This window comes from Cherax quadricarinatus, chromosome 89, assembly GCF_038502225.1.
Source record: "Cherax quadricarinatus isolate ZL_2023a chromosome 89, ASM3850222v1, whole genome shotgun sequence".
Lineage (NCBI taxonomy): Eukaryota > Metazoa > Arthropoda > Malacostraca > Decapoda > Parastacidae > Cherax > Cherax quadricarinatus.
The window spans coordinates 12,621,729-12,648,475 of record NC_091380.1 but is presented as its reverse complement, the minus strand read 5'-3'; the positions used below and the strand labels follow the sequence as shown (position 1 = coordinate 12,648,475).

Sequence of the window (26,747 nt, the reverse complement as noted above, 5' to 3'; positions counted from 1 at the left end):
TGAAATATACATTTTCCTACACACAAAGAGAAGGACACATGCACAATAGTAGAGTAGTACATGCACAATATATATTGTGCATGTACTACTCTACTAAATGAAGAATAAATGACACATACCTTTATTGAAGATGCAGCAATGACTGATGAGACACTGTGTCCTGGGAGTGCCTTTTCCTCCTGAGTACTGTAGGTCCTGTTTGGCATTTTCTTCCAGAACAGGCCTTATCACACTGTGTATGCCACTACGATTCTTAAATCTCTCAAACCAACCTTTGCTGGCTTTAAATTCACCAATATGAGCACTAGTTCCAGGCATTTTTCCCTGTTCACCTGGGTGTTAGTCGACTGGTGTGGGTTGCATCCTGGGAGACAAGATTAAGGACCCCAATGGAAATAAGTTAGACAGTCTTCAATGACACTGACTTTTTTGGGTTATCCTGGGTGGCAAATCCTCTGGGGTTAATTGTTTCTTGGTATTCTCAATAAGCCACACCAACAACGGTGCTACAGCAGCAGCAGCAGCAGCAGCTGACAGTGCAGCAGCAGCAGCAGCTGACGGTGGTACAGCAGCAGCAGCAGCTGTATCACCAATAGTAGCGATGGTTGATTGGGGTTTATTATACAACCTGGCCAGCTCGGAGACACGCACTCCACTTTCATACTTATCAATGATCTTTTTCTTCATCTCTATAGTAATTCTCACCCTTATTGCTGTAGGGTTGGCACTAGAAGCTTTCTTGGGGCCCATGGTCACTTATTTTGCAGATAAAATCACCAAAAACACTGTAATAATACAAAATGTTCCGATTGTATGCTTGGATGTTACCGCGGAGGCTGGCTGGTAAACAATGCCACCGGCGGCACATGTGAGGCTGGCTAAGGGCGCACATTGGACGCGTCTCGGACGAACAGCGGTGAGCGGGTTTTTGAGCGGTATGCGAGGCAAAATTTTTGCGATAAAAGCGAGCGGTATGCGGATTAAACATTATGTGATGCCAACGGTATGCGGGGGTCCACTGTATATGTTCACCTGTGCAGCGCTCTGAATATTATGAGAAAAAAAAAATTATAGAAAAAAAAGAGCATATGGTACCCAGGCATCCCCAATTTTTTTCATATAGTGCACACTGAGTGTGCACACCCATTCTCTCATGTCTAGGTAACTCAGGCCTATTGTGCCAATGTTGAATGACAAATGAAACGTATATATACATTTGGGGCACTACGCAAAAGAACATATTAATACGTTCGGACCATTTAAGGGTTAAACACTCTATCCAACATGGCATAGGAGTGCCTTGCTGATACTATTACCTGGAGAGGGTTTTGGGGGTCAATTCCCCTGTGGCTTGGTCTGAGACCAGGACTCATGGTGGACCAGGGTCTGATCAACCAGGCTGTTACATCCAGCCACATGCAAACTGACAGATGAACCACAGCCCAGTTGGTCAGGTACTGACTTTAGGTGCCTGTCCAGTGACTTCTTGAAGACAGCCAGGAGTCTATTGGTAATCCCCCTTAAGTATGCTGGGAGGCCCAAAATTCCTCCAAAAAAGAATGTTTTTTTCTTAATGTATGTAATATGCTTCCATTACCTTCTGTCTTTCAAGCACACCAAAAAAAAAAAAAGCTTCCCTTACACTGTCAAGACTCCTGCTCACAAATTTACTCAAAATGTAAAAGAATTTAAAAGAATTATTTTTTGCTTATGAAATGATAATCTTTTCCTAATGATAATGAAACTAAAAGTATGAAATTTGATGGAAAATTTACTGAATTACGTTCACACAAAGTTAGCAGTCTGGCAATATTTATGCATCATCAATTTTGCCCACTATGAGCCCTGTTTTTGGTCAATTCCACTGTTCCAGTCAACTAAACTCATAGCTATTTTGCTAGAACTCCTTTTCTTCTATCGATTGAGTACATGAAACTGCCCATTTAGCAATTTCAACCTCCCAATAAAGTGATAAAAAATTGGTGATTTGGCCAATTGTATACAAAATTCAAGGAAAGCCAATTTCAAAATAAATTCCAGAATTAACAAGGCAAACATTTCTAGCACTAAAATAACATTTTCTCTGTTCATTAGTCACTTCTCCAGGCCCCTTCATATTATGCTTGCTTTCCATTTTGAATTTTTATTAACACAGAAAATAAAAGATTTACTGTTATGCAGACTACTGCACAATTGTAAAAATGGCATTAATAATATCAACACATTTGTGAAAGCCTATCAAACTCACCAGTTGATGTGTAATGGACATGTGACGTGATTTGTATTCTTTTAAACATCAACAAATATCAAACATTTCCTCTACTTTGAGCTCAATTTCAAGGTACTTTTAGTCCATAAACCAATCAAAATCAATTCAATTTTTGCAGTATATCTTCCAAGTGTAGTATATCTTCAAATGAAACAAAGAAAATGAAAATACAACCATTAATAAACTTTGTTTAAATTAGCAACAACACTGTTTTAAACTAAAAAAAGAAACAGTTTTTTTCCTCATTATGCACTGCATGCTGAAGGATTTTTCTTATACTGCACACACTGACCACTCAGACACATTCTCTCATATGTAGGCCTACCATCTTTCTTCTGCAAGATTTGAAGCTGCTAGAATTTTGTAGTAGTATTACAAGACCAACACTGGCTTGAAAGTCATAATATTATGGGACCAACAGTGAAAGTGTTAATATCAGTGTTGGTAGAGGAAGAAATTTTAGTGCATGACACATGACACCTCTTCTGGCAAAGCTTTCTCTTTAGTATGACTTCTCATGTGACTTTCTAAATGAAATCTTTTAGAAAAGTCTTTCAGACATTCTGAACACTTATACGGCCTATCTCTAGTACGAGTTCTCATGTGACCTACTAAATTAGATTTTCTGGATAACTCTTTCAGTATGAGTTCTCATGTGACTTACTAAATTGGATTTTCTAGACAACTCTTTCAGTATGAGTTCTCATGTGACTTACTAAGCTTGATTTTCGAGTAAAGCCTTTCAGACATTCTGAACACTGATATGGCTTCTCTTCAGTATGAGTTCTCATGTGACTTACTAAGCTTGATTTTCGAGTAAAGCCTTTCAGACATTCTGAACACTGATATGGCTTCTCTCCAGTATGAGTTCTCATGTGACTTACTAAGCTTGATTTCTGAGTAAAGACTTTCAAACATTCTGAGCAATGATATGGATTAACTCCAGTATGAGTTCTTATGTGATTTTCTAAATAATTTTTGCGAGAAAAGTCTTTCAGACATTCTAAACACTGATATGGCTTCTCTCCAGTATGAGTTCTCATGTGTCTTACTAATGGTGATTTGTGAAGAAAGTGTTTCAAACATTCCGAACACTGATATGGCTTCGCTCCAGTATGAGTTCTCATGTGAACTATCAATCCTGAATTTTGAGTAAAGTGTTTCAGACATTCTAAACACTGATATGGCTTCTTTCCAGTATGAGTTCTCATGTGAACTATCAATCCTGAATTTTGAGTAAAGTCTTTCAGACATTCTGAACACTGATATGGCTTCTCTCCAGTATGAGTTCTCATGTGAACTATCAATCGTGAATTTTCAGAAAAGCGTTTCACACATACTGAACACTCATATGGTGTCTCTCCAGTATGACTTCTCATGTGTCTTACTAAATGTGAATTTTTAGAAAAGTCTTTCAGACATTCTGAACACCGATATGGATTCTCTTCAGTATGAATTCTCATGTGACTTATTAAGCTTGATTTTTGAGAAAAGTCTTTCAGACATTCTGAACACTGATATGACTTCTCTTCAGTATGAATTCTCATGTGTTTTACTAAGTTTGATTTATGAGAAAAGTCTTTCAGACATTCTGAACACTGATATGGCTTCTCTCCAGTATGAGTTCTCATGTGAATGACTAAATTATATTTTTGAGAAAACTCTTTTAGACACACTGAACACTGAAGTGTTTTTTTGCCTGTGGCAAACCTGGTCTGATATCCACACTGAGATTGTTGTGAAGATTGTTTGAGTGAGTGTGAATGTTGATCTAATTCGTTTCCTACGTGAACAACTGTACATTGTATTGCCTCAACACATTGTTTTTCAGGTGTTTCAGACATAATGAACAATAAGCTCTCACATATTTAAATTGCTTAACCTGGGGATATTTGAGAATATTTTATTACAGAAAAAACTAATATTACTGAATTATTCTATCACTGTAAGTATAGCAAGCACTAAACATGTAGGGGTAAGGATGTCTGAGGAATAGGAAGGATGACACTAGCAGATATTTATGATACATTAACCTTATGACACTGTTGTTGGCACTAATTGTAGCACCAACATTGTTGTTACAGTGTTTTCATTGTATAAGCACTGTTGTTGCAGTGTTGTCACTGTTCAAGCACTCTATTAGTGTTGACAAGTATGAACACTAGTTATTGTCACTGTATTAACACTGTAATTGGTGTTGTAATTGTATTAATACTGTGGTTAGTGTTGTTACTATATATACATTACAGTATTTACAGAACTTACAGAACTTACAGTAGTTTTCTGACACTGATGTTGGTACTACATGTACCACCTTCTTGTACCAGGATGACCTGCAGTATTGACACTACATGTACCACCTTCTTGTACCAGGATGACCTGCAGTATTGACACTACATGTACCACCTTCTTGTACCAGGATGACCTGCAGTATTGACACTACAAGTACCACCTTCTTGTACCAGGATGACCTGCAGTATTGACACTACATGTACCACCTTCTTGTACCAGGATGACCTGCAGTATTGACACTACAAGTACCACCTTCTTGTACCAGGATGACCTGCAGTATTAACACCACAAGATGATCTGCAAAATAAAATTGAAAATTTATGACCTATTATTATAATCATTATAAGTAATTATAATTAATATCATTATTATTATTTTAAACACACCAGCCATCTCTACCAGAGGTAAAGTGACTCAATAAAGAAGAAACACTTTCTCCATCATTGTCTTGCAAGAGGAGGGCTGTTGCTACACTTCTGATGTCCATCCAAACTGTAAATATTCCCACTCATCCTTCAGAGTGCAGACACTCTACTTCACACCACCACTCATCCTTCAGAGTGCAGACACTCTACTTCACACCACCACTGATCCTTCAGAGTGCAGACACTGTACTTCACACCACCACTGATCCTTCAGAGTGCAGACACTGTACTTCACACCACCACTGATCCTTCAGAGTGCAGACACTCTACTTCACACCACCACTCATCCTTCAGAGTGCAGACACTGTACTTCACACCACCACTCATCCTTCAGAGTGCAGACACTCTACTTCACACCACCACTGATCCTTCAGAGTGCAGACACTCTACTTCACACCACCACTCATCCTTCAGAGTGCAGACACTCTACTTCACACCACCACTCATCCTTCAGAGTGCAGACACTCTACTTCACACCACCACTCATCCTTCAGAGTGCAGACACTCTACTTCACACCACCACTCATCCTTCAGAGTGCAGACACTCTACTTCACACCACCACTCATCCTTCAGAGTGCAGACACTGTACTTCACACCACCACTCATCCTTCAGAGTGCAGACACTGTATTTCCCACCACTATTGATCCTTCAGGGTGCACAGACACTGTATTTCCCACCACCACTCATCCTTCAGAGTGCAGTCACTGTACTTCACACCACTACTGATCCTTCAGAGTGCAGTCACTGTACTTCACACCACTACTGATCCTTCAGGGTGCAGTTACTGTACTTCCCACCACCACTCATCCTTCAGAGTGCAGTCACTGTACTTCCCACCACCACTGATCCTTCAGAGTGCAGTCACTGTACTTCCCACCACCACTGATCCTTCAGAGTGCAGTCACTGTACTTCACACCACCACTGATCCTTCAGAGTGCAGTCACTGTACTTCACACCACCACTGATCCTTCAGAGTGCAGACACTGTACTTCACACCACCACTGATCCTTCAGAGTGCAGACACTGTACTTCACACCACCACTGACCCTTCAGAGTGCAGTCACTGTACTTCCCACCACCACTGATCCTTCAGAGTGCAGACACTGTACTTCACACCATCACTGATCCTTCAGAGTGCAGTCACTGTACTTCCCACCCCCACTCTTCCCTCAGAGTACTTCTTACCTCTACTCCTTCTTCAGAGTGCAGCCACTTTACTTCCTACCTCTACCACTCTTTGTCAGTGCATGCACTGTACTCCCTACCACCACACCTCCTTCTGAGTTCAGGCACTGTACTTCCAACCACCACCCCTTTTTCAGAGTACAGGCACTGTATTTCTCACCTCCAGGACTCAAGCCTGATTAGCTAGTTTCCCTAAATGTCATGTACAAAAACCCATTTTCCTCCACTCCTTTATAATATGTTCACACATGCCTGCTTGGTGTCGAAGCCCCCTGCACACAAGACCTCCTCTACCCCCTCCTTCCAACTTTCCTTCCACTACAGATTTATATGCCCTCCTCTGAACATCCAATGCACCTCAACAACCTCTTCTCAGCTCTCTGGATAATACTTTTATTAACTCTGCACCTCTTTCTTATTTCAAACTCATTCTCTGCATAATATTTACACTACACAGTATTATTTTTTTAACACATTGGTCATTTCCCACCAAGGTTGGGTGACTCAAAAAAGAGGAAACACTTTCATCATCGCTCTATCACTCTATCTTTCCAGAAGTTTACTGATACTACAGTTCAAAAAGTGCAACATATTATTATACAGTGTTCACATAATGAGTCACATCTGTATGTGTAAAAGATCACTACAAGACTGAGGGAACTATCAGTAAGAGGAAGCTCAGTAAAGCCAGAGTTTAATGTGACTCACTTTAATAAGACAGAAATACTCAACAAAATTCTAAGGGACAATTTAGACACAACAAGTTTGCAAGATTACACAATTGCTTGTGTACAATCATAAAACAATCTCATCTCTTTCCACCTAAATTACCTTTGCTGACTATCTGCTCCCCAATATTAGTTTGATTAATTGATGGGTGAATGAGATAACTGAACTTATGAACTAACAAATCAGACTTGACCCATTAAGTCAGTTTCAATCAAAAAGTCATAGTATCTGCACTTCAAGTCAGCCTTTCTAAAATTGAAGCAGGAAAAGTTTGAGAACACACATGCCTTAAAATACACACAAACAAAAATTAATTCTTTGTTTCATTATACGTGGAACAATTAATAAGGTGTTCAAATGTCAATAGAAGAGTAAAAGTTTCTTGGAGGCACACTGGATGCCCTTTCCTGTGATATAATGAGACCTCGAGTGGTTAATACACAGTTGTGTGATAACTGTCTCTCAAGAACAACAATGTTTATCAACAACCCAACTATGGTTAGATGATCAGTTGTTCACTAACTTTGACTAATGTTGTTCCCACAGATCATAAATGTGACAGCAATGAAAAAAAGTCGATCAGCAACTTAACCATGGTTTGATCTGGAACAATTTGTTGTTCACTAACCACAATTAATGTTAAACCCAGAGAACATGAATGTTCTGAAACAAAACTGGAAAATAGTATGAATGGACTGATTCTGAATGGTGGAACATGCAGAAGAGTTTAAAAGTTCATTGTCCTGGCCACCAGAATAACCTAAAACACAAAAGACTAGGTCTTCATGCTTGCCTACAACTGCTGAGGATATGACACAGTCAGTGTTGAATGTTACTATGTCTTTATGATTGCTGAGGTGCTGAAACAGTCAGTGTTGAATGTTACTATTACCTGGAGTTTACCTGGAGAGAGTTCCGGGGGTCAACGCCCCCGCGGCCCGGTCTGAGACCAGGCCTCCTGGTGGATCAGAGCCTGATCAACCAGGCTGTTGCTGCTGGCTACACGCAAACCAACATACGAGCCACAGCCCGGCTGATCCGGAACTGACTTTAGGTGCTTGTCCAGTACCAGCTTGAAGACTGCCAGGGGTCTGTTGGTAATCCCCCTTATGTGTGCTGGGAGGCAGTTGAACAGTCTCGGGCCCCTGACACTTATTGTATGGTCTCTTAACGTGCTAGTGACACCCCTGCTTTTCATTGGGGGGATGGTGCATCGTCTGCCAAGTCTTTTGCTTTCGTAGTGGGTGATTTTCGTGTGCAAGTTCGGTACTAGTCCCTCTAGGATTTTCCAGGTGTATATAATCATGTATCTCTCCCTCCTGCGTTCCACGGAATACAGGTTTAGGAACCTCAAGCGCTCCCAATAATTGAGGTGTTTTATCTCCGTTATGCGCGCCGTGAAAGTTCTCTGTACATTTTCTAGGTCGGCAATTTCACCTGCCTTGAAAGGTGCTGTTAGTGTGCAGCAATATTCCAGCCTAGATAGAACAAGTGACCTGAAGAGTGTCATCATGGGCTTGGCCTCCCTAGTTTTGAAGGTTCTCATTATCCATCCTGTCATTTTTCTAGCAGATGCGATTGATACAATGTTATGGTCCTTGAAGGTGAGATCCTCCAACATGATCACTCCCAGGTCTTTGACGTTGGTGTTTCGCTCTATTTTGTGGCCAGAATTTGTTTTGTACTCTGATGAAGATTTAATTTCCTCATGTTTACCATATCTGAGTAATTGAAATTTCTCATCGTTGAACTTCATATTGTTTTCTGCAGCCCACTGAAAGATTTGGTTGATGTCTGCCTGGAGCTTTGCAGTGTCTGCAATGGAAGACACTGTCATGCAGATTCGGGTGTCATCTGCAAAGGAAGACACGGTGCTGTGGCTGACATCCTTGTCTATGTCGGATATAAGGATGAGGAACAAGATGGGAGCGAGTACTGTGCCTTGTGGAACAGAGCTTTTCACCGTAGCTGCCTCGGACTTTACTCTGTTGACGACTACTCTCTGTGTTCTGTTAGTGAGGAAATTATAGATCCATCGACCGACTTTTCCTGTTATTCCTTTAGCACGCATTTTGTGCGCTATTACTCCATGGTCACACTTGTCGAAGGCTTTTGCAAAGTCTGTATATATTACATCTGCATTCTTTTTGTCTTCTAGTGCATTTAGGACTTTGTCGTAGTGGTCCAATAGTTGAGACAGACAGGAGCGACCTGTTCTAAACCCATGTTGCCCTGGGTTGTGTAACTGATGGGTTTCTAGATGCGTGGTGATCTTGCTTCTTAGGACCCTTTCAAAGATTTTTATGATATGGGATGTTAGTGCTATTGGTCTGTAGTTCTTTGCTGTTGCTTTACTGCCCCCTTTGTGGAGTGGGGCTATGTCTGTTGTTTTTAGTAACTGTGGGACGACCCCCGTGTCCATGCTCCCTCTCCATAGGATGGAAAAGGCTCGTGATAGGGGCTTCTTGCAGTTCTTGATGAACACAGAGTTCCATGAGTCTGGCCCTGGGGCAGAGTGCATGGGCATGTCATTTATCGCCTGTTCGAAGTCATTTGGCGTCAGGATAACATCGGATAGGCTTGTGTTAATCAAATTTTGTGGCTCTCTCATAAAAAATTCATTTTGATCTTCGACTCTCAGTCTGGTTAGCGGCTTGCTAAAAACTGAGTCATATTGGGACTTGAGTAGCTCACTCATTTCCTTGTTGTCATCTGTGTAGGACCCATCTTGTTTAAGTAGGGGCCCAATACTGGACGTTGTTCTCGATTTTGATTTGGCATAGGAGAAGAAATACTTTGGGTTTCTTTCGATTTCATTTATGGCTTTTAGTTCTTCCCGCGATTCCTGACTCCTAAAGGATTCTTTTAGCTTAAGTTCGATGCTTGCTATTTCTCTGACCAGTGTCTCCCTACGCATTTCAGATATATTGACCTCTTTTAGCCGCTCTGTTATTCTTTTCCGTCGCCTGTAAAGGGAGCGCCTGTCTCTTTCTGTTTTACATCTACTCCTCCTTTTTCTTAGAGGAATAAGCCTTGTGCATACATCGAGTGCTACCGAGTTAATCTGTTCTAGGCATAAGTTGGGGTCTGTGTTGCTTAGTATATCTTCCCAGCTTATATCGGTTAGGACTTGGTTTACTTGGTCCCACTTTATGTTTTTGTTATTGAAGTTGAATTTGGTGAATGCTCCCTCGTGACTAATCTCATTATGTCGGTCTGGGGCTCCGCGCATACATGACTGAACCTCAATTATGTTGTGATCTGAGTATATTGTTTTTGATATGGTGATATTTCTTATCAGATCATCATTGTTAGTGAAGATGAGGTCTAGTGTATTCTCCAGTCTAGTAGGCTCTATTATTTGCTGGTTTAAATTGAATTTTGTGCAGAGATTTAAAAGCTCGCCTGAGTGTGAGTTTTCATCAGAGCTGCCTCCTGGTGTTATTACTGCAACAATATTATTTGCTATATTCCTCCATTTTAGGTGCCTTAAGTTGAAATCCCCCAGGAGCAAGATGTTGGGTGCAGGAGCTGGAAGGTTTTCCAGACAGTGGTCAATTTTTAACAGCTGTTCCTGGAATTGCTGGGATGTTGCATCCGGAGGCTTGTAGACTATCACAATGACTAGGTTTTGGTTCTCGACCTTTACTGCTAAAACTTCCACTACATCATTTGAGGCATTTAGCAGTTCTGTGCAAACAAGTGACTCTGCAATGTACAGGCCAACCCCCCCCTTTTGCCTGTTCACTCTGTCACATCTGTATAGGTTGTAACCTGGGATCCATATTTCGTTGTCCAAGTGATCCTTTATGTGGGTCTCAGTGAAAGCCGCGAACATTGCCTTTGCCTCTGCAAGCAGTCCACGGATGAAAGGTATTTTGTTGTTTGTTGCTGGCTTTAGACCCTGTATATTTGCAAAGAAGAATGTCATCGGACTGGTGGTATTGTTGGTACTGGGGTGGATTTTTTTTCCGGCATTAGTATCTGTATCTGTTGGTTTGGAGTGGAGGCCATCGACTGTGGTTCCACTCCAGGAATGACTGGATTCAGTGTACGATTTCTGCCATTTCCTGCCAGTTTTTTTTCCTTCCTGGCACTAAAAAACCTCTCCCTCTTGAGTGGCTGTGGCTACCCAGGTTTTCCCATGGCCTGGATGTTTTGTATCTTTTTGTACCCTTTAGATGGTGTGCCTGGCAATTTAAGTTATAGCACAGTCTTTCCTGTACTGAAGAGGTACACATTTCAGGGTGAAAAAGCTTACAGGAAGGGAGTTTGCATTTTCCTGTTGTCATATGGGCATGGCATTTTCTAGGGTGGTCATAGTTGCACGTCCCGTCTGTTTTTCCAGATTTCCCATGTCTGCAGATACCAAGTGCATAGTATGTGCACAGGCTTGGTTTCCGTTTGCCTTGGGTTTCTGTGACTGTATTCCCTGTTGGTGCATGTTTCCCTGTCTTATTCCTATCCTCCCTAGCACCAACAATGGAGCTCCCACCAGTTGTTTTTGGTAATATATCCTCACTATTGCTAGTGGAGTCCTCTTGTTTGCTATTTCCTGTGGTATTTCTAGTTTGCAATATTGGTTTTATCTTACCTTTGACTACACTTGTTTCCCCACTACGGCTCCTGTCCCCTATGAGGTCATTTATATATATTCCTTCCTGCGTATAATTCCCGACTACCTGGACAAAATCTCCAGCTTCACCATTACTGTCTCCCAGGACAGCACCTCCAGCTTCACCATTACTGTCTCCCAGGACAGCACCTCCAGCTTCACCATTACTGTCTCCCAGGACAGCACCTCCAGCTTCACCATTACTGTCTCCCAGGACAGCACTATCAGCCCCACATTTACTGACTACCAAGACATCACCTCCAGCCTTACAGTTTCTGACTACATGGCCAGTATCAAGGGCAGTACCATTCAGCCCAGACTTTTTATGTTCCCATCTGTTGTAGAAAGCTTCCAGGTTGTCTATGAAAGCAGCTTTGATGTTATCCTCTTTTAATACCCTTGTGATTTTAGTCCACAGATTTTCCTCATTTGGGCATACCCAAAAACACTTCCCTGTTTTAATACTGCTTGTAGCTAGTTCTTGGATATCTGCACAAGGGGCGTGACACCAATTTCCACAAAAATGACAATTTATCCATGTGGAAGCCCGTTTGTTTGATTGACTGCAGACTACACAGAGCTTCATAATGATTTGAGTGGTTGATTTACTGTAATTCTACTAGCAACCTCTTGAATACTCTATTAATAACCTCCTTAAATGAAGCTCTAGCTATTTGTATTTCTATTTCTAACTAATTGGACAGTTTACCGTGTACGTTCCTGATTTATATTTATTGTTTGTGTTTGATAAGGGTGCCTACAACCCCATCCGTTTACAGTCTGCTTTATTGTCCAACGAATCCGTTTGAAACCAGTCAAGGGTTCGGACCATCAAGGGCTCGGACCAGTCGAGGGTTCGGACCAGTCGATCTGATCTGATCAGTGGGTCACTTATTTAAAACATACTAGTCGGTGATTTGGGCTAACACATGAAGGATCTACTTGAAATTATCTACCCGAGTAATATGTGATTTGATTGATACAAAAGTATAACTTGCATGTTGAAGAGCCGGTGATTTCTGGCAGCTCCTACAGTGACGAACGGTCGAGCCTCAACCCTTGTTTATCAATCGCTGTATCTAGCTTTTCTAGTTTTTTTTCGTCTCCACCACAATAAATGCTATATTATCACTATAGTTGACTGGTGGAAATTTTGGAGGAAGGACGCTTTTTCTGTAGTAATAATTGCTTCTCGTTGTGTACATTGCGACCGCTGGTAACTACAGGTTATATGAAATTCACAGTATACGTCTGGTATTTCAAGAAAAAAGAAACTAATGAAAGTGACTCCACTCCACTAAGTACCATTATAATACTGGTTAGTTGCTACTACAACACTGTATTCTGCTATTCACTGGTATCACTAGATTATATGCGAGTACACTAGCAGGCCAGAAAGATTATTAAAACAGCTGACCACTGTGGTAAGATTCTGGCGACTTCTGGCACCTGCCTCTATAGGCTTATCACTTCATTTACAAATTCACCTGTTTTCAAATGACACTTTAGCCTTTTTCATCTATATACTAGGGAGCCACTGTAGTATACACTATACACTATGTATACACAATGTTATCAGGGAGACTTTCTTTCCTCTGACAAAGAAAAGTTCTATTATTATTATTTTGCACATGGAACACAGGCCTATAATTCCCCTCTGGCAGTAAACTCTGCTAGGTAGTGCACACTAATTCTCCTTTTTTGACTCAGTATATAATGTTTTCCGCCCAAGATTGGTTCCAGGCGCTAGAGGGATGTATCGTATAGGATTGATGGCACAAATTAAAGTTCTAGCACGTAAGAGCGACCGTGAAAACACGAGAAAACCCGGAGCACAACAAGGCACGCGGCACTGCTCTATTATCTTATCAAGTTTTAATTAGTTACTATGTATTAGGATTAGTTTGCCCGAAATTCCTCAGAATGATAGTGGCTATCTTTGTACCTAGCAAATCAAAATTGTAATTACACATTGTATTATTATTATTATTATTATTATAATCAAAAAGAAGCGCTAAGCCACAAGTGCTATACAGCATTACACACTGTAACCTTTACAAAGAAATAAACTTATTATTATTGTTATGAGCAGTCCCTTGATGTAAGGAATTTTGTTTGGTGATGGCTTTAGACCCTGTATATTTGCAAAGATAAAAGTTGTTATATTGTTGAAATTTAGGGATTTTTATTTGCTGGCATTAATGTTTGTTGTTCTGGAGTGGAGGCCAATGGCTGTGCATCTGCTTTAGAAACATTTTCAGTTGGTGTAAGATTTCTCTCATTTCTTGCCAGCCTTTTCTTCTTCCTGACACTAAAAATCTTCCTTCTCTGGAGAGGTTATGGCTCACCTCTTTGTTTCCAGCGGTCTGGCTGATTTGTGTTTTCTTGTCCTCTTTAGATTATGTGCCTGGCAGTATAAATTGTAGCATTTTCTTTCAGGGACAGATGAGTGACATATTTTGGGGTGAAATATGTTAGAGGAAGGGTAGTTGCACCCTCCTGTTGTCATATGGGTATGGCATTTTTTGGAATGGTCAAAGGTGCATGTCCCGCCTGTTGTTACAGATGAACTATGCCTGCAGATATCCAAGGCATAAAATTTGCATAGATTGGAATTTTGTTTGCTAGGAATTTTTATGGCTGCATTCTCTGTTGGAACATTTTTTGTTTCTGTTTCCCCACTACCTACCACCCCTGTATGGATATCAGTGCTTCCACCAGTTTTTTCTGGTAATGTGTCAACACTATTCTCTGAGGCATCATCCCCTTTTGCTCCGTTTCCAGTAGTATCGCTACTTCGTACCTCTGTAAATTATATAAAGTTGTCTTTATTTGTTTCATCACCAGGGCCATTGTTCCCATTTGGTGCATTGTCCTCCAGGACACCATTAGCACCTTCTGGAGCACTGTCTTCCAAGACAGCCTTATCAAACCCACCCATTTTATTTTCCAAGTTGTTATATAAGACTGTTCTATCTTTCAAGAAGGATGTTTTATTGGTGTTCCCATCTTTAATATACTTGATCAACTGGTACATCCCAATAATAATAGTAATAATCTTTATTTCTACAAGTACAGCTTAAACAGACCAAAGCTGGCATCAATGACAAAGTATATAGAAAACCCCTTGTTATGACTCACGAAATCGTAATGACATGATTGCAAACAAACCATACCATGGGGGGGATTTGAACCCGTGGTTCATCACGGCCATGCAAGCAGGAGATTCGTCTGTAAAAACGTGCATTTGTGGACACAGTGGTGCCTATGCTAACCTTCCTATGGTGCAGAAATACACCTAGTTGGACGAATCTTATTGAAGCTAGCTGGCCCAGTGGCTAATGCGACGGTCTGGAGTTTTGAGATTCTCTGACTGTGGGTTCAAATCCCGCCCGTGGTATGGTTTCAATTGTTATGTAGAGCTTTTCAGGCAAATTAAGTTAATTCTGTCCCCAGGATGTGAGCCACACATGTTGGATAACAATCAGGTACCTATATACTGCTAGGTGAACAGGGAGAGCAGGTGTCTTAACCCTTTCACTGTCAGCGACATATAGGTACAGCTTACAAGCCAGTGTCGGTGACATATTATTATTTTTTTATTACACATCGGCCGATTCCCACCAAGACAGGGTGGCCCGAAAAAGAAAAACTTTCATCATTCACTCAAGCACTGTCTTCCCATAGGGGTGCTTTACACTACATTTATAAATCTGCAACATTAACACTCCTCCTTCAGAGTGCAGACACTGTACTTCCCATCTCCAGGACTCAAGTCCGGCCTGCCGGTTTCCCTGAATCCCTTCATAAATGTTACCTTGTTCACACTCCAACAGCACGTCAGGTAATAAAAACCATTTTTCTCCATTCACTTCTATCAAATATGCTCATGCATGCTTGCTGGAAGTCCAAGACCCTTGCACACAAAACCTCCCTTACCCCCTCCATCAACCTTTCCTAGGCTGACCCCTACCCTGCCTTCCCTCCACTAGAGAGTTATACACTTTCGAAGTCATTCTGTTTCATTCCATTCTCTCTACATGTCCGAACCACCACAACCCTTCCTCAGCCCTCTGGACAGCAATTTTAGCAATCCCACACCTCCTCCTAACATCCAAACTACAAATTCTCTGTATTATATTCACACCACACATTGCCCTCAGACATGACATCTCCACTGCCTCCAGCCTTCTCCTCGCTGCAACATTCATCACCCATGCTTCACACCCATATAAGAGCATTGGTAAAACTATACTCTAATGCATTCCCCTCTTTACTTCCAAGGACAAAGTTCTTTGTCTCCACAGACTCCTAAGTGCACCGCTCACCCTTTTCCCATCATCAATTCTATGATTTACCTCATCTTTCATAGAACCATCCACTGACACGTCCACTTCCAAATATCTGATTACATTCACCTCCTCCATGCTCTCTCCCTCCAATCTGATATCCAGTCTTTCATCACCTAATCTTTTTATTCTCATAACCTTACTCTTTCCTATTTTCACTCTCAATTTCCTTCTTTTACATACCCTTCTGAATTCGTCTACCAACCTCTGCAACTTCTCTTCAGAATCTTCCAAGAACAGTGTCATCAGCAAAAAGCAACAGTGACAACTCCAACTTTATGTTTGATTCTTCATCTTTTAGCTCCACACCTCTTGCCAAGACCCTCGCATTCACTTCTCTTACAACCCCATCTATAAATATACAGTGGACCCTCGACAAATGATGGCATCGTCTTAACGTTAAATCCGACTAGCGATACATTTTAACGCAAAAATTTTGCCTCGACTAGCGCTAAAAAACTTGACCAACATGATTCGTTCCATCTGAGACGCGTCCACTTGTGGCCAGTGTTTACAAGCCAGCCAGCCACTGCGGTCCCATCTAAACATACAATCGGAACATTTCATATTATCACAGCGTTTTTAGTGATTGCACCTGCAAAATAAGTCACCATGGGCCCCAAGAAAGCTTCTAGTGCCAACCCTACAGCAAAAAGGGTGAGAATTACTATGGATATGAAGAAAGAGATCATTGCTAAGTATGAAAGTGGAGTGTGTGTCTCCGAGCTGGCCAGGTTGTACACAAAACCCCAATTAACCATCGCTACTATTGTGGCCAAGAAAACGGCAATCAAGGAAGCTGTTCTTGCCAAAGGTGCAACTATGTTTTCGAAACTGAGATCGCAAGTGATAGAAGATGTTGAGAGACTGTTATTGGCATGGATAAACGAAAAACAGATAGCTGGAGGTAGCATCTCTTAAGCGATCATATGTGAAAAGGCTAGGAAGTTGCATGAGGATTTAATTAGAAAAATGCCTGCAACTAGTGGTGATGTGAGTGAATTTAAGGCCAGCAAAGGTTGGTTTGAGAGATTTAAGAATCGTAGTGGCATACATAGTGTGATAAGGCATGGTGAGGCTGCCAGTTTGGACCAAAAAGCAGCTGAAAAATATGTGCAGGAATTCAAGGAGTACATAGTGAAGAATTGAAACCTGAACAAGTGTTTAATTGTGACACTGACAATGTTGTGAAACACTTTAGGAATGTCATAAAGGAACAGGAGGTACAGGCCTCTATGGACAGATATGTTGTGCGACAGAGGTCCAGTGACTCTCAAGCTGGTCCTAGTGGCACTAAAAGAAGAAGGGAAGTAACCCCGGAAAAGGACTTGACACCTCAAGTCCTAATGGAAGGGGATTCCCCTTCTAAACACTAACACCATCCACAGTCTCCCCTCCTCCCATCTCATCAATCATCACCAGATCTTCATGTAATTGTACATGTCTTCTTCAGTTTGTGTGTATTAAAATTAATATTTCATGTGGTAAAATTTTTTTTTTCAATACTTTTGGGTGTCTTGCATGGATTAATTTGATTTCCATTGTTTCTTAGGGAGAAAATTAACTCGACTAACGATAATTTTGATTAATGATGAGCTCTCAGGAACAGATTAATATCGTTGGTCGAGGGTCCACTGTATTGAGCAACCACAGTAACATCACACATCCTTGTCTAATGCCTTCCTTTTACTGTGAAATAATCTCCCTCTTTCCTACATGCCCTAACTTGAGCCTCACTATCCTTGTAAAAACTCTTCACTGTTTTCAGTAACATATTAATTGCCAAAATTCTAGTGGCTTCAAATCTAGCAGGAAAAAGCTGGTAGACCTAGATGTGAAGGAATAGGTCAGTGTGCACAGTATAAAAAAATCCAGCAGCACTCAGAGCATTTTGAGGAAAAAATAAACTCCAACCGTGTTTTTGGTTTAACCCGTAAACGGTCCAAGCAGATCTACATTCACATGTGTAGTGCTACAAAAGTAGATCTACGTTTTTTTTACATATTTTCAAATATAACAAAAAAAAAATAGATCACAGTTTTTTTTTACACATTTTCAAATGTAAAAAAACAAAAAGAAGATCTACTTTTTTTACATACTTTCAAATGTTGAAAAAACGTATATATACGTTTGGACCGTTTATGGGTTAAAATGCAGATTTTGAGGTGTATTTTTGTATGGTATTTATGGCTGTATTCTCGTTTTCTTGGTCTTATTTCATAGAATGGAGGATATAGTACAGAAATACAGATGACTTTTATTGGTTTCATATGAAAAGTATCTTGAAATTGAGCTCCAAGTAGCAGAAATGTGCAACTGGCCAGTCTAATAAGCAGTCATGAATGGGTTGACATTATTTATACAATTATTACAATAATGCAGTAGTCTGCATAACAGTAAATCTTCTATCTTTGTGTGAATAAAAATTCAAAATGAAAAGCAAGAGTAATTTAAGAGGGGCCTGGAGACATGACTAATGAACAGAGAAAATGTTATTTTAGTTATAGGAATGTCTGCAGGGTTCAATTTGGACTCTATTTTGAAATTAGCATTTTTTGAAATTTGTGTGGAATTGGCCAAACTGCCAATTTCTGACCACTTTATTGGGTAGTTCAAATAGGTAAGTCTGCAGTTTCTTATACTCATTCGAGAGAACAAATATAGCTCTAGCAAAATAGCAATGAGTTTGGTCCACTGGAACAATGAAATTACAATAAATTAGGGCTCAAATTGGGTAAAATTGCCGATGCGTATATGTCACTGAGACCGCTAACTTCACAAGAGCCTAATTCCGTAAGTTTTCCATCAAATTTCGTACTTTTGGTGTCATTACTATTGTGAAAAGATTCTCTATCATTCAATAAGAATTTTTTTATAATTTCTTTGACAATGAGAGCAAGTCTGTGAGCAGGGGTCTTGACAGTGAAAGGGTTAAGGAAATACACCCAATGTTTCCACCCATACTGGGGATTGAACCATGGACCTAAATGTGTGAGCTCAGTGTGTTAGCAACCCAGTTATGGGACACCATCAAGGTGGAACAGAAACTAAATGAACCAGGTGAACAGAAAAGAAGGTAGAATGAAGAACACGAGTATCTGAAGGTGAAGATTAAAAGGAGGAGATTAAGATGTTGATTGAAAGTTTCAATTTATTGTTTGTGCATAATGTAAGGGAAAAGTAATAAACCAAATGACCTTGCTTACCATGTGAAGTGTCTCTCACTTAACATCTTACCACTGATCCACCCACCCAGAGGGAAGGTCCCCCCACTCTCACCCCAGACCTTTCTCCACCGACCACCCCTACCCAGTGGGAAGGTCCCCCCCACTCTCACCCCAGACCTTTCTCCACCGACCACCCCTACCCAGTGGGAAGGTCCCCCCCACTCTCACCCCAGACCTTTCTCCACCGACCACCCCTACCCAGTGGGAAGGTCCCCCCCACTCTCACCCCAGACCTTTCTCCACCGACCACCCCTACCCAGTGGGAAGGTCCCCCCCACTCTCACCCCAGACCTTTCTCCACCGACCACCCCTACCCAGTGGGAAGGTCCCCCACTCAATCCAAACCTCTTTCCACTGACCACCCCACCCAATGGAAAGGGCCCTCCCACTCACACCCCTACCCTCTCTTCATTGACCATCCCCACCCAGTGGGAAGGGCCCGCCATTCTCAACCCAGACCTCTCTCCAACAACCACCCCACCCAGTGGGAAGTCCCCCCACTGTCACCCCAGACCTCTCTCCACCGACCACCCTCACCCAGTGGGAAGGGTCTCCCCTACTCTCACTCCAGACCTCTCTCCACTGACCACCCCCACCCAGTGGGAAGGGTCCCTCCCCACTCTCACTCCAGACCTCTCTCCACTGACCACCCCCACCCAGTGGGAAGGGTCCCTCCCCACTCTCACTCCAGACCTCTCTCTACTGACCACCCCCACCTAGCAGGAAGGGTCCCCCCACTCACACCCCTACCCTTTTTCCACAGATTCCCACCTCCCATCACCTTCAACCCCAGCCAACTACCCACCACATAAAACTGCCAGGATAAGATAAATGGAAGTGAACATGACCAGAAATAAGATCTGTTGTATATGTGAAAAAAAAATTTGGGTGAAATATTATTTGCATTGATTGAGAAATATGTGGTAAAACATCACATATATCATGTACAAACCTTAATTCAACTACGAGAAATGATCTAAAACAAGATGTTCCTGGATTTGCCCCAGTGAGATGGAAATCTGATTGGGCATAAGAGAAGTACTGAAAAGTAAAAACCTAGAAAGTATAAGAAAGTTCTTTAAGGAACTTACCAGATATATAGAGAGAGTGGAAAAAAAGGGGTAAAGAACAAGAGGAGGAGGAAAACAAAATGAAGGTAAAGACCAAGGAGTCTAAATAAGAGTGGAGAATGTCATTCAGGACAAGGCAGTAAACAACAAAACAAGTGTACATAATATAGAGAAAAAGGAAATGAATGAAGATAAAGCTAGAGAAGAAACAAACAAAAATGAAAAAATGTAGAAATATGCCTAGACAAAAGAAAACAAGAGAATTCAGATCACATGGCAGAATTTGGGAAAGACTCAAATTCTGTAAATGTAGGCAGTCCGATCATTGGCAGATACTATGCAAAAGTTATGTGTCTATATGGCAGAGCATGCTGGAATAAACACAACAACCATCAAAAGCTGAACCATCACAAGTGGAACCATCACAAGTGGAACCATCATAAGTGGAACCATCATAAGTGGAACCAACACAAGTGGAACCATCATAAGTGGAACCATCTTCAATGGAACAATCATAAGTGGAACCACTGTAAGCTGAGGAGAACCTGTATTACATGTGTCTGCCTAAAACGATTGTGTTCCCTCAATAATACTGAAAAAAAAAAAAATAATAATGATGCTACAGTCAGCTCTCTTATAAGACTCATTTATATACAGTAGACCATCAATTAACATTTTCTCCATTACACTACTGCAAAACTGTGGCATATTTTCGACTAACACTTTGTAAAATTCAACTAACATGGTGTCACTTCTGGAGTAAAAAATGGAGTGCTTGTGTGTTTGTGTTTAACTTTGTTGATTCCTGCTTACCAGTCAATACATACAGTGTTTACATATGCTTCTATGTATGATAATTTATGTAACTGTATTTATGTGAATGTTTACTCGAATAAACTGACTGACTGATGAATTCGGCTGGCTGGCTGCTTGGCCCATTGGCTGGCCAGCTGGCTGGCCTGTCTCAGTCTCAGAAAGAGAGAGTTGCTCATGAACCTGATAGCCAGCTAGCTTTTCGAACAGGTATTACATGTTGCAGAATCATCACATCTGCAAAAGTAGAAAGATACAACTGCGGCCAAAATGTGTATTACTCACCACAGTAATGCTTATGCCTCATCATGTGCAGAATAGCACTTTGACTTTTTTGGGTTATCCTAGGTAATTTACACTGCACTTATGTATTATTTATATTTTATTATTAACACACTGGCCGATTCCTACCAAGGCAGGGTGGCCCGAAAAAAGAAAACTTTCACCATCATTCACTCCATCACTGTCTTGCCAGAAGGGAGCTTTACACTACAGTTTTTAAACTGCAACATTAACACCCCTCCTTCAGAGTGCAGGCACTGTACTTCTCATCTCCAAGACTCAAGTCCGGCCTGCCGGTTTCCCTGAATCCCTTCATAAATGTTACTTTGCTCACACTCCAACAGCACGTCAAGTATTAAAAACCATTTGTCTCCATTCACTCCTATCAAACACGCTCACGCATGCCTGCTGGAAGTCCAAGCCCCTCGCACACAAAACCTCCTTTACCCCCTCCCTCCAACCTTTCCTAGGCCGACCCCTACCCCGCACTTATGTATACCTCTACCTAAATAAACTTAGTCATTGATTCTGTTCAAGGGATGTCTGTCCTTCAAAAAATATATATTAACCCTTTCACTGTCAGTGCCGCAATATTACGGTTTGCAAGCAGTGTTGGTGCCATAATATTACACCAAAATTCTAGCAGCTTTATATCTAGTGCAAGAAAGCTGGTAGACCTACATGTGAGAGAATAGGTCTGCATGCTCAGTGTGCGCAGTATAAAAAAAATATCAGGGAGCCAGTGGTGCATAATGGGAATGCCATTTCAGTACCGTGGACCACCGGTTCGCGAAGTCATCAGTAACCGATAAATCTGGTATCCGAAGCATTATATCGCAAAAAATTTGCCTCGGTTCCCGTTACAAAACCCGGTACGCAATACGATTCGTACGAGACATGTCCACGTGTGGCCTGAACTGCCCCGTGTGTGCCAGTTTTTACAAGCCAGCCAGTGTGCGCGCATCTAAGGATACATTCGGTACATTCCATATTATCCATATTATCACTGTTTTTGGTGCTTGTTTCTGCAAAATAAGTCACCATGGGCCCCAGGAAAGCTTCTAGTGCCAACAAGAAGGCCTGGTCACAGACCGGGCCGCAGGAGCGTTGACCCCCGGAACTCTCTCCAGGCAAAGTCCACGTAAAACCCATCGAGACCAAGGGTGCTAATGACTATTGAAATGAAGTTAAAAGTGAATATAAAAAAGAGTAAGGTGATGAGGAAAATAAAAAAATTAGGTAAAGGAAGATTGGATATCAGATTGAAGGGAGAGAGTATGGAGGAGGTGAATGTATTCAGGTATTTGGGAGATGATGTGTCATTTTTCCTTTCGCCAATCTATGATTCACCTCATCCATCATCAACCCATCTGACACATTATTTTATTTTTTTTTATTATCACACTGGCCGATTCCCACCAAGGCAGGGTGGCCCGAATGATGGTGAAAGTTTTTCTTTTTCAGGCCACCCTGCCTTGGTGGGAATCGGCCAGTGTGATAATAAAAAAAAATAAAATAATGTGTCAGATGGGTTGATGATGGATGAGGTGAATCATAGATTGACGAAAGGAAAAATTTGAGTGGTGCACTGAGGAGTCTGTGGAGAAAAAGAACTCTATCCATGAAAGAAAACAGGGGAATGTGCGAGAGTATAGTTATACCAATGCTCTTGTATGGGTGTGAGGCATGGGTTGTGAATGTTGCAACAAGGAGAAGGCTGGAGGCAGTGGAGATGTCATGTCTGAGGGCAATGTGTAGTGTATATATAATGCAGAGAATCCATAGTTTGGAGATTAGGAGGAGGTATGGGATTACCAAAACTATTATCCAGAGGGCTGAGGAGGGGTTATTGAGATGATTTGGACATGTAGATGGAAGAATGGAATGAAGTAAAATGACTTTGAGATGATATAATTCTGTAGTGGAGGGAAGGCGGGGTAGGGTTTGGCCTAGGAAAGGTTGGAGGAAGGGGGTAAAGGAAGTTTTGTATGTGATCAACTTGAACTTCCAGCACGAGTGAGCGTGTTAGACAGGAGCGAATGGAAACAAATGGTTTTAGGATTAGGATTTAGGATTTAGGTAACATTTATGAATGGATTCAGGGAAACTGCTAGGCCGGACTTGAGTCCAGGAGATGGGAAGTACAGTGTCAGCCCTCTGAAGGTGGGGTGTTAATGTTGCAGTTTTATAACTGTAGTGTAGGCATGCCTCTGGCAAGGCAGTGATGAAGTAAATTGCCTGGAGTTTACCTGGAGAGGGTTCTGGAGGTCAGTTCCCCTTCGGCTCGGTCTGAGACCAGGCATCATGGTGGATCAGGCTCTGATCAACCAGGGTGTTTTTGCTGACCATATGCAAACTGACATACGAACCACAGCCCGGTTGGTCAGGTACTGACTTTTGGTGCCTGTCCAGTGCCTTCTTGAAGACAGACAGGGGTCTATTGGTATTCCCCTTTATGTATGCTGGAAGGCAGATGAACAGTCTTGGGCACTGTACACTTATTGTGTTGTCTCTCACTGTACTCGTGGTGCCCCTGCTTTTCATCAGAAGAATGTTGCATCTCTTGCTGAATCTTTTGCTTTCATGGGGAGTGATTTTCATGTGCAAGTTTGGTACCAATCCCTCCAGGACCTTCCAAGTGTATATTATCATGTATCTCTCTCGACTGCGTTTGAGGGAATACAGATCAAGGACCTTCAACCGTTCCCAGTAATTTAGGTGCCTTATTGTACTTATGTGTGCTGTGAAAGTTTTTTGTACATCCTCCAGGTCTGGAATGTCTCCAGCCTTGAAGGGGGCCGTTAGTGTACAGCAGTACTCCAGCTTAGAAAGAACAAGTGATTTGAAAAGTGTCATCATGGGCTTGGCATCCTTAATTTTGAAGGTTCTCATTATTCATCCTATCATTTTCCTAGCCGATGAGGTAGATACATTGTTGTGGTCTTTAAAGGTGAGATCCTGACATTATCACTCCCAGGTCCTTCACATTTCTTTTTTGCTCTATTGTATGGTTAGAATTTGTCAAATGATGATGACAGTTTTTCTTTTTCGGGCCACCCTGCCCTGGTGGGAAACGGCCAATGTGTTAAAAAAAAAATTATTACAATATTTGTGTGGTTAGTGTGTTGCATACAAGCAGATATATACAGTGAACCTCCAGTTATTGGCCATTCCTGTTATCAGCAAACTCAGTTATAGGCTGGTTTTACAGCTTCTTGTTATTGGCCATTATTTTGCTTATCGGCCGTATGGGATACGTCAACCGTCCGCTGCCAGCCACTCCCACTGTTCTGGCTGTGTCTCTGGGAGAGTGAAGAAGCTTCTGCTCATTCATCCAAACATTTTGCTATTATTCATTGTTTTTGGAGGAGGAGGAGGGAGGAAGGTAAACATTACGTTTTCTCTGATGCAACGTTAGAGAAAACTGTGAATAAGAATATAAAGAAGGAACACTGCAACAGGCCTACTGACCCATGCAAAGCAGGTGCATGTCTTCCTCTCCGGATTAGACCAGTGACCCACCCCCCGGATTATCCCAATGATCCACCCAGTCTGGTCATCCCCCACTCAAGGATGGAACACTGTACCAGACCAGCAGCACAAGCTAGTCAGGTCCAACTCACAGCCACCCACACCCACTCATGTATTTATCTAACCTATTTTTAAAACTACACAACGTTTTAGCCTTAATAACTGTACTCGGGAGCTTGTTCCACTCATCCACAAGTCTATTACCAAACCAGTACAGTGGACCCCCGCATACCGTTGGCATCACATAACGTTAAATCCGCATACCGATACATTTTATCGCTAAGATTTTGCCTCGCATACCGCTAAAAAACCCGCTCAATGCTATTCGTCCGAGACGCGTCTATGTGAGGCCTGAGCCAGCCTCACATGTTCCGCCGGTGGCATTGTTTATAAGCCAGCCTCCGCGGTAACATCCAAGCATACAATCGGAACATTTCGTATTATTACAGCGTTTTTGGTGATTTTATCTGCAAAATAAGTGATCATGGGCCCCAAGAAAGCTTCTAGTGCCAACCCTGTGGTAAAAAGGGTGAGAAATATTATTGAAATACTGTGGTACCATGGTCAACTGCTGATGCTGCTGCTGCTGTAGCATTGTCAGCTGCTGCTGCTGTAGCACCGTCAGCTGCTGCTGCTGCTGTACCACCATCAGCTGCTGCTGCTGCTGTAGTACCGTCTGCTGCTGCTGTAGCACCGTCTGCTGCTGCTGTAGCACTGTCTGCTGCTGCTGCTGTAGCACTGTCAGCTGCTGCTGCTGCTGCACTGTCAGCTGCTGCTGCTGCTGCTGTAGCACTGTCAGCTGCTGCTGCTGCTGTAGCACTGTCAGCTGCTGCTGCTGCTGTAGCACCATCAGCTGCTGCTGTACCACCGTCAGCTGCTGCTGCTGCTGTAGTACCGTCTGCTGCTACTGTAGCACCATCTGCTGCTGCTGTAGCACTGTCAGCTGCTGCTGTAGCACTGTCAGCTGCTGCTGCTGCTGTAGCACTGTCAGCTGCTGCTGCTGCTGCTGTAGCACCGTTGTTGGTGTGGCTTATTGAGAATACCAAGAAACAATTAACCCCAGAGGGTTAGCCACCCAGGATAACCCAAAAAAGTCAGTGTCATCGAAGGCTGTCTAACTCATTTCCATTGGGGTCCTTAATCTTGTCTCCCAGGATGTAACCCACACCAGTCGACTAACACCCAGGTGAACAGGGAAAAATGCCTGGAACTAGTGCTCATATTGGTGAATTTAAAGCCAGCAAAGGTTGGTTTGAGAGATTTAAGAATTGTAGTGGCATACACAGTGTGGTAAGGCCTGTTCTGGAAGAAAATGCCAAACAGGACCTACAGTACTCAGGAGGAAAAGGCACTCCCAGGACACAGTGTCTCATCAATCATTGCTGCATCTTCAATAAAGGTAAGTGTCATTTATTCTTCATTTAGTAGAGTAGTACATGCACAATATATATTGTGCATGTACTACTCTACTATTGTGCATGTATCCTTCTCTTTGTGTGTAGGAAAATGTATATTTCATGTGGTAAAATTTTTTTTTTCATACTTTTGGGTGTCTTGCACGGATTAATTTGATTTCCATTATTTCTTATGGGGAAAATTCATTCGCATAACGATAATTTCGCATAACAATGAGCTCTCAGGAACGGATTAATATCGTTATGCGGGGGTCCACTGTACTTTCCTGTATCCTTCCTGAATCTGAATTTTTCCAATTTGAAACCATTGCTGCGAGTCCTGTCTTGGCTGGAAATTTTTAGCACACTATTAACATCCCCTGTATTTATTCCTGTTTTCCATTTATACACCTCGATCATATCCCCCCTAATTCTACGCCTTCCGAGAGAGTGCAGATTCAGGGCCTTCAGTCTATCCTCATAGGGAAGATTTCTGATACATGGGATCATCTTTGTCATCCTCCTTTGCACATTTTCCAGAGCATTTATATCCATTCTGTAAT

At 41.9% G+C, this 26,747-nt stretch overlaps 1 protein-coding gene across 2 annotated transcripts in view; it reads right to left on the bottom strand.

The window, feature by feature from the left end:
* Positions 1 to 1,753: 1,753 nt before the first annotated feature.
* The window catches only part of LOC128697269 (zinc finger protein 84-like), a 65,663-nt gene continuing 40,669 nt past the window's right edge, over positions 1,754 to 26,747 (bottom strand). For both annotated transcript variants that reach the window (XM_070104203.1, XM_070104202.1), the window contains exon 2: positions 1,754 to 4,858. In XM_070104203.1, coding sequence (XP_069960304.1) covers positions 2,947 to 4,113 — 1,167 coding nt within the window. In that variant the 5' untranslated portion in view covers positions 4,114 to 4,858 and the 3' untranslated portion in view covers positions 1,754 to 2,946. The remainder of the gene's footprint in view (positions 4,859 to 26,747) is intronic.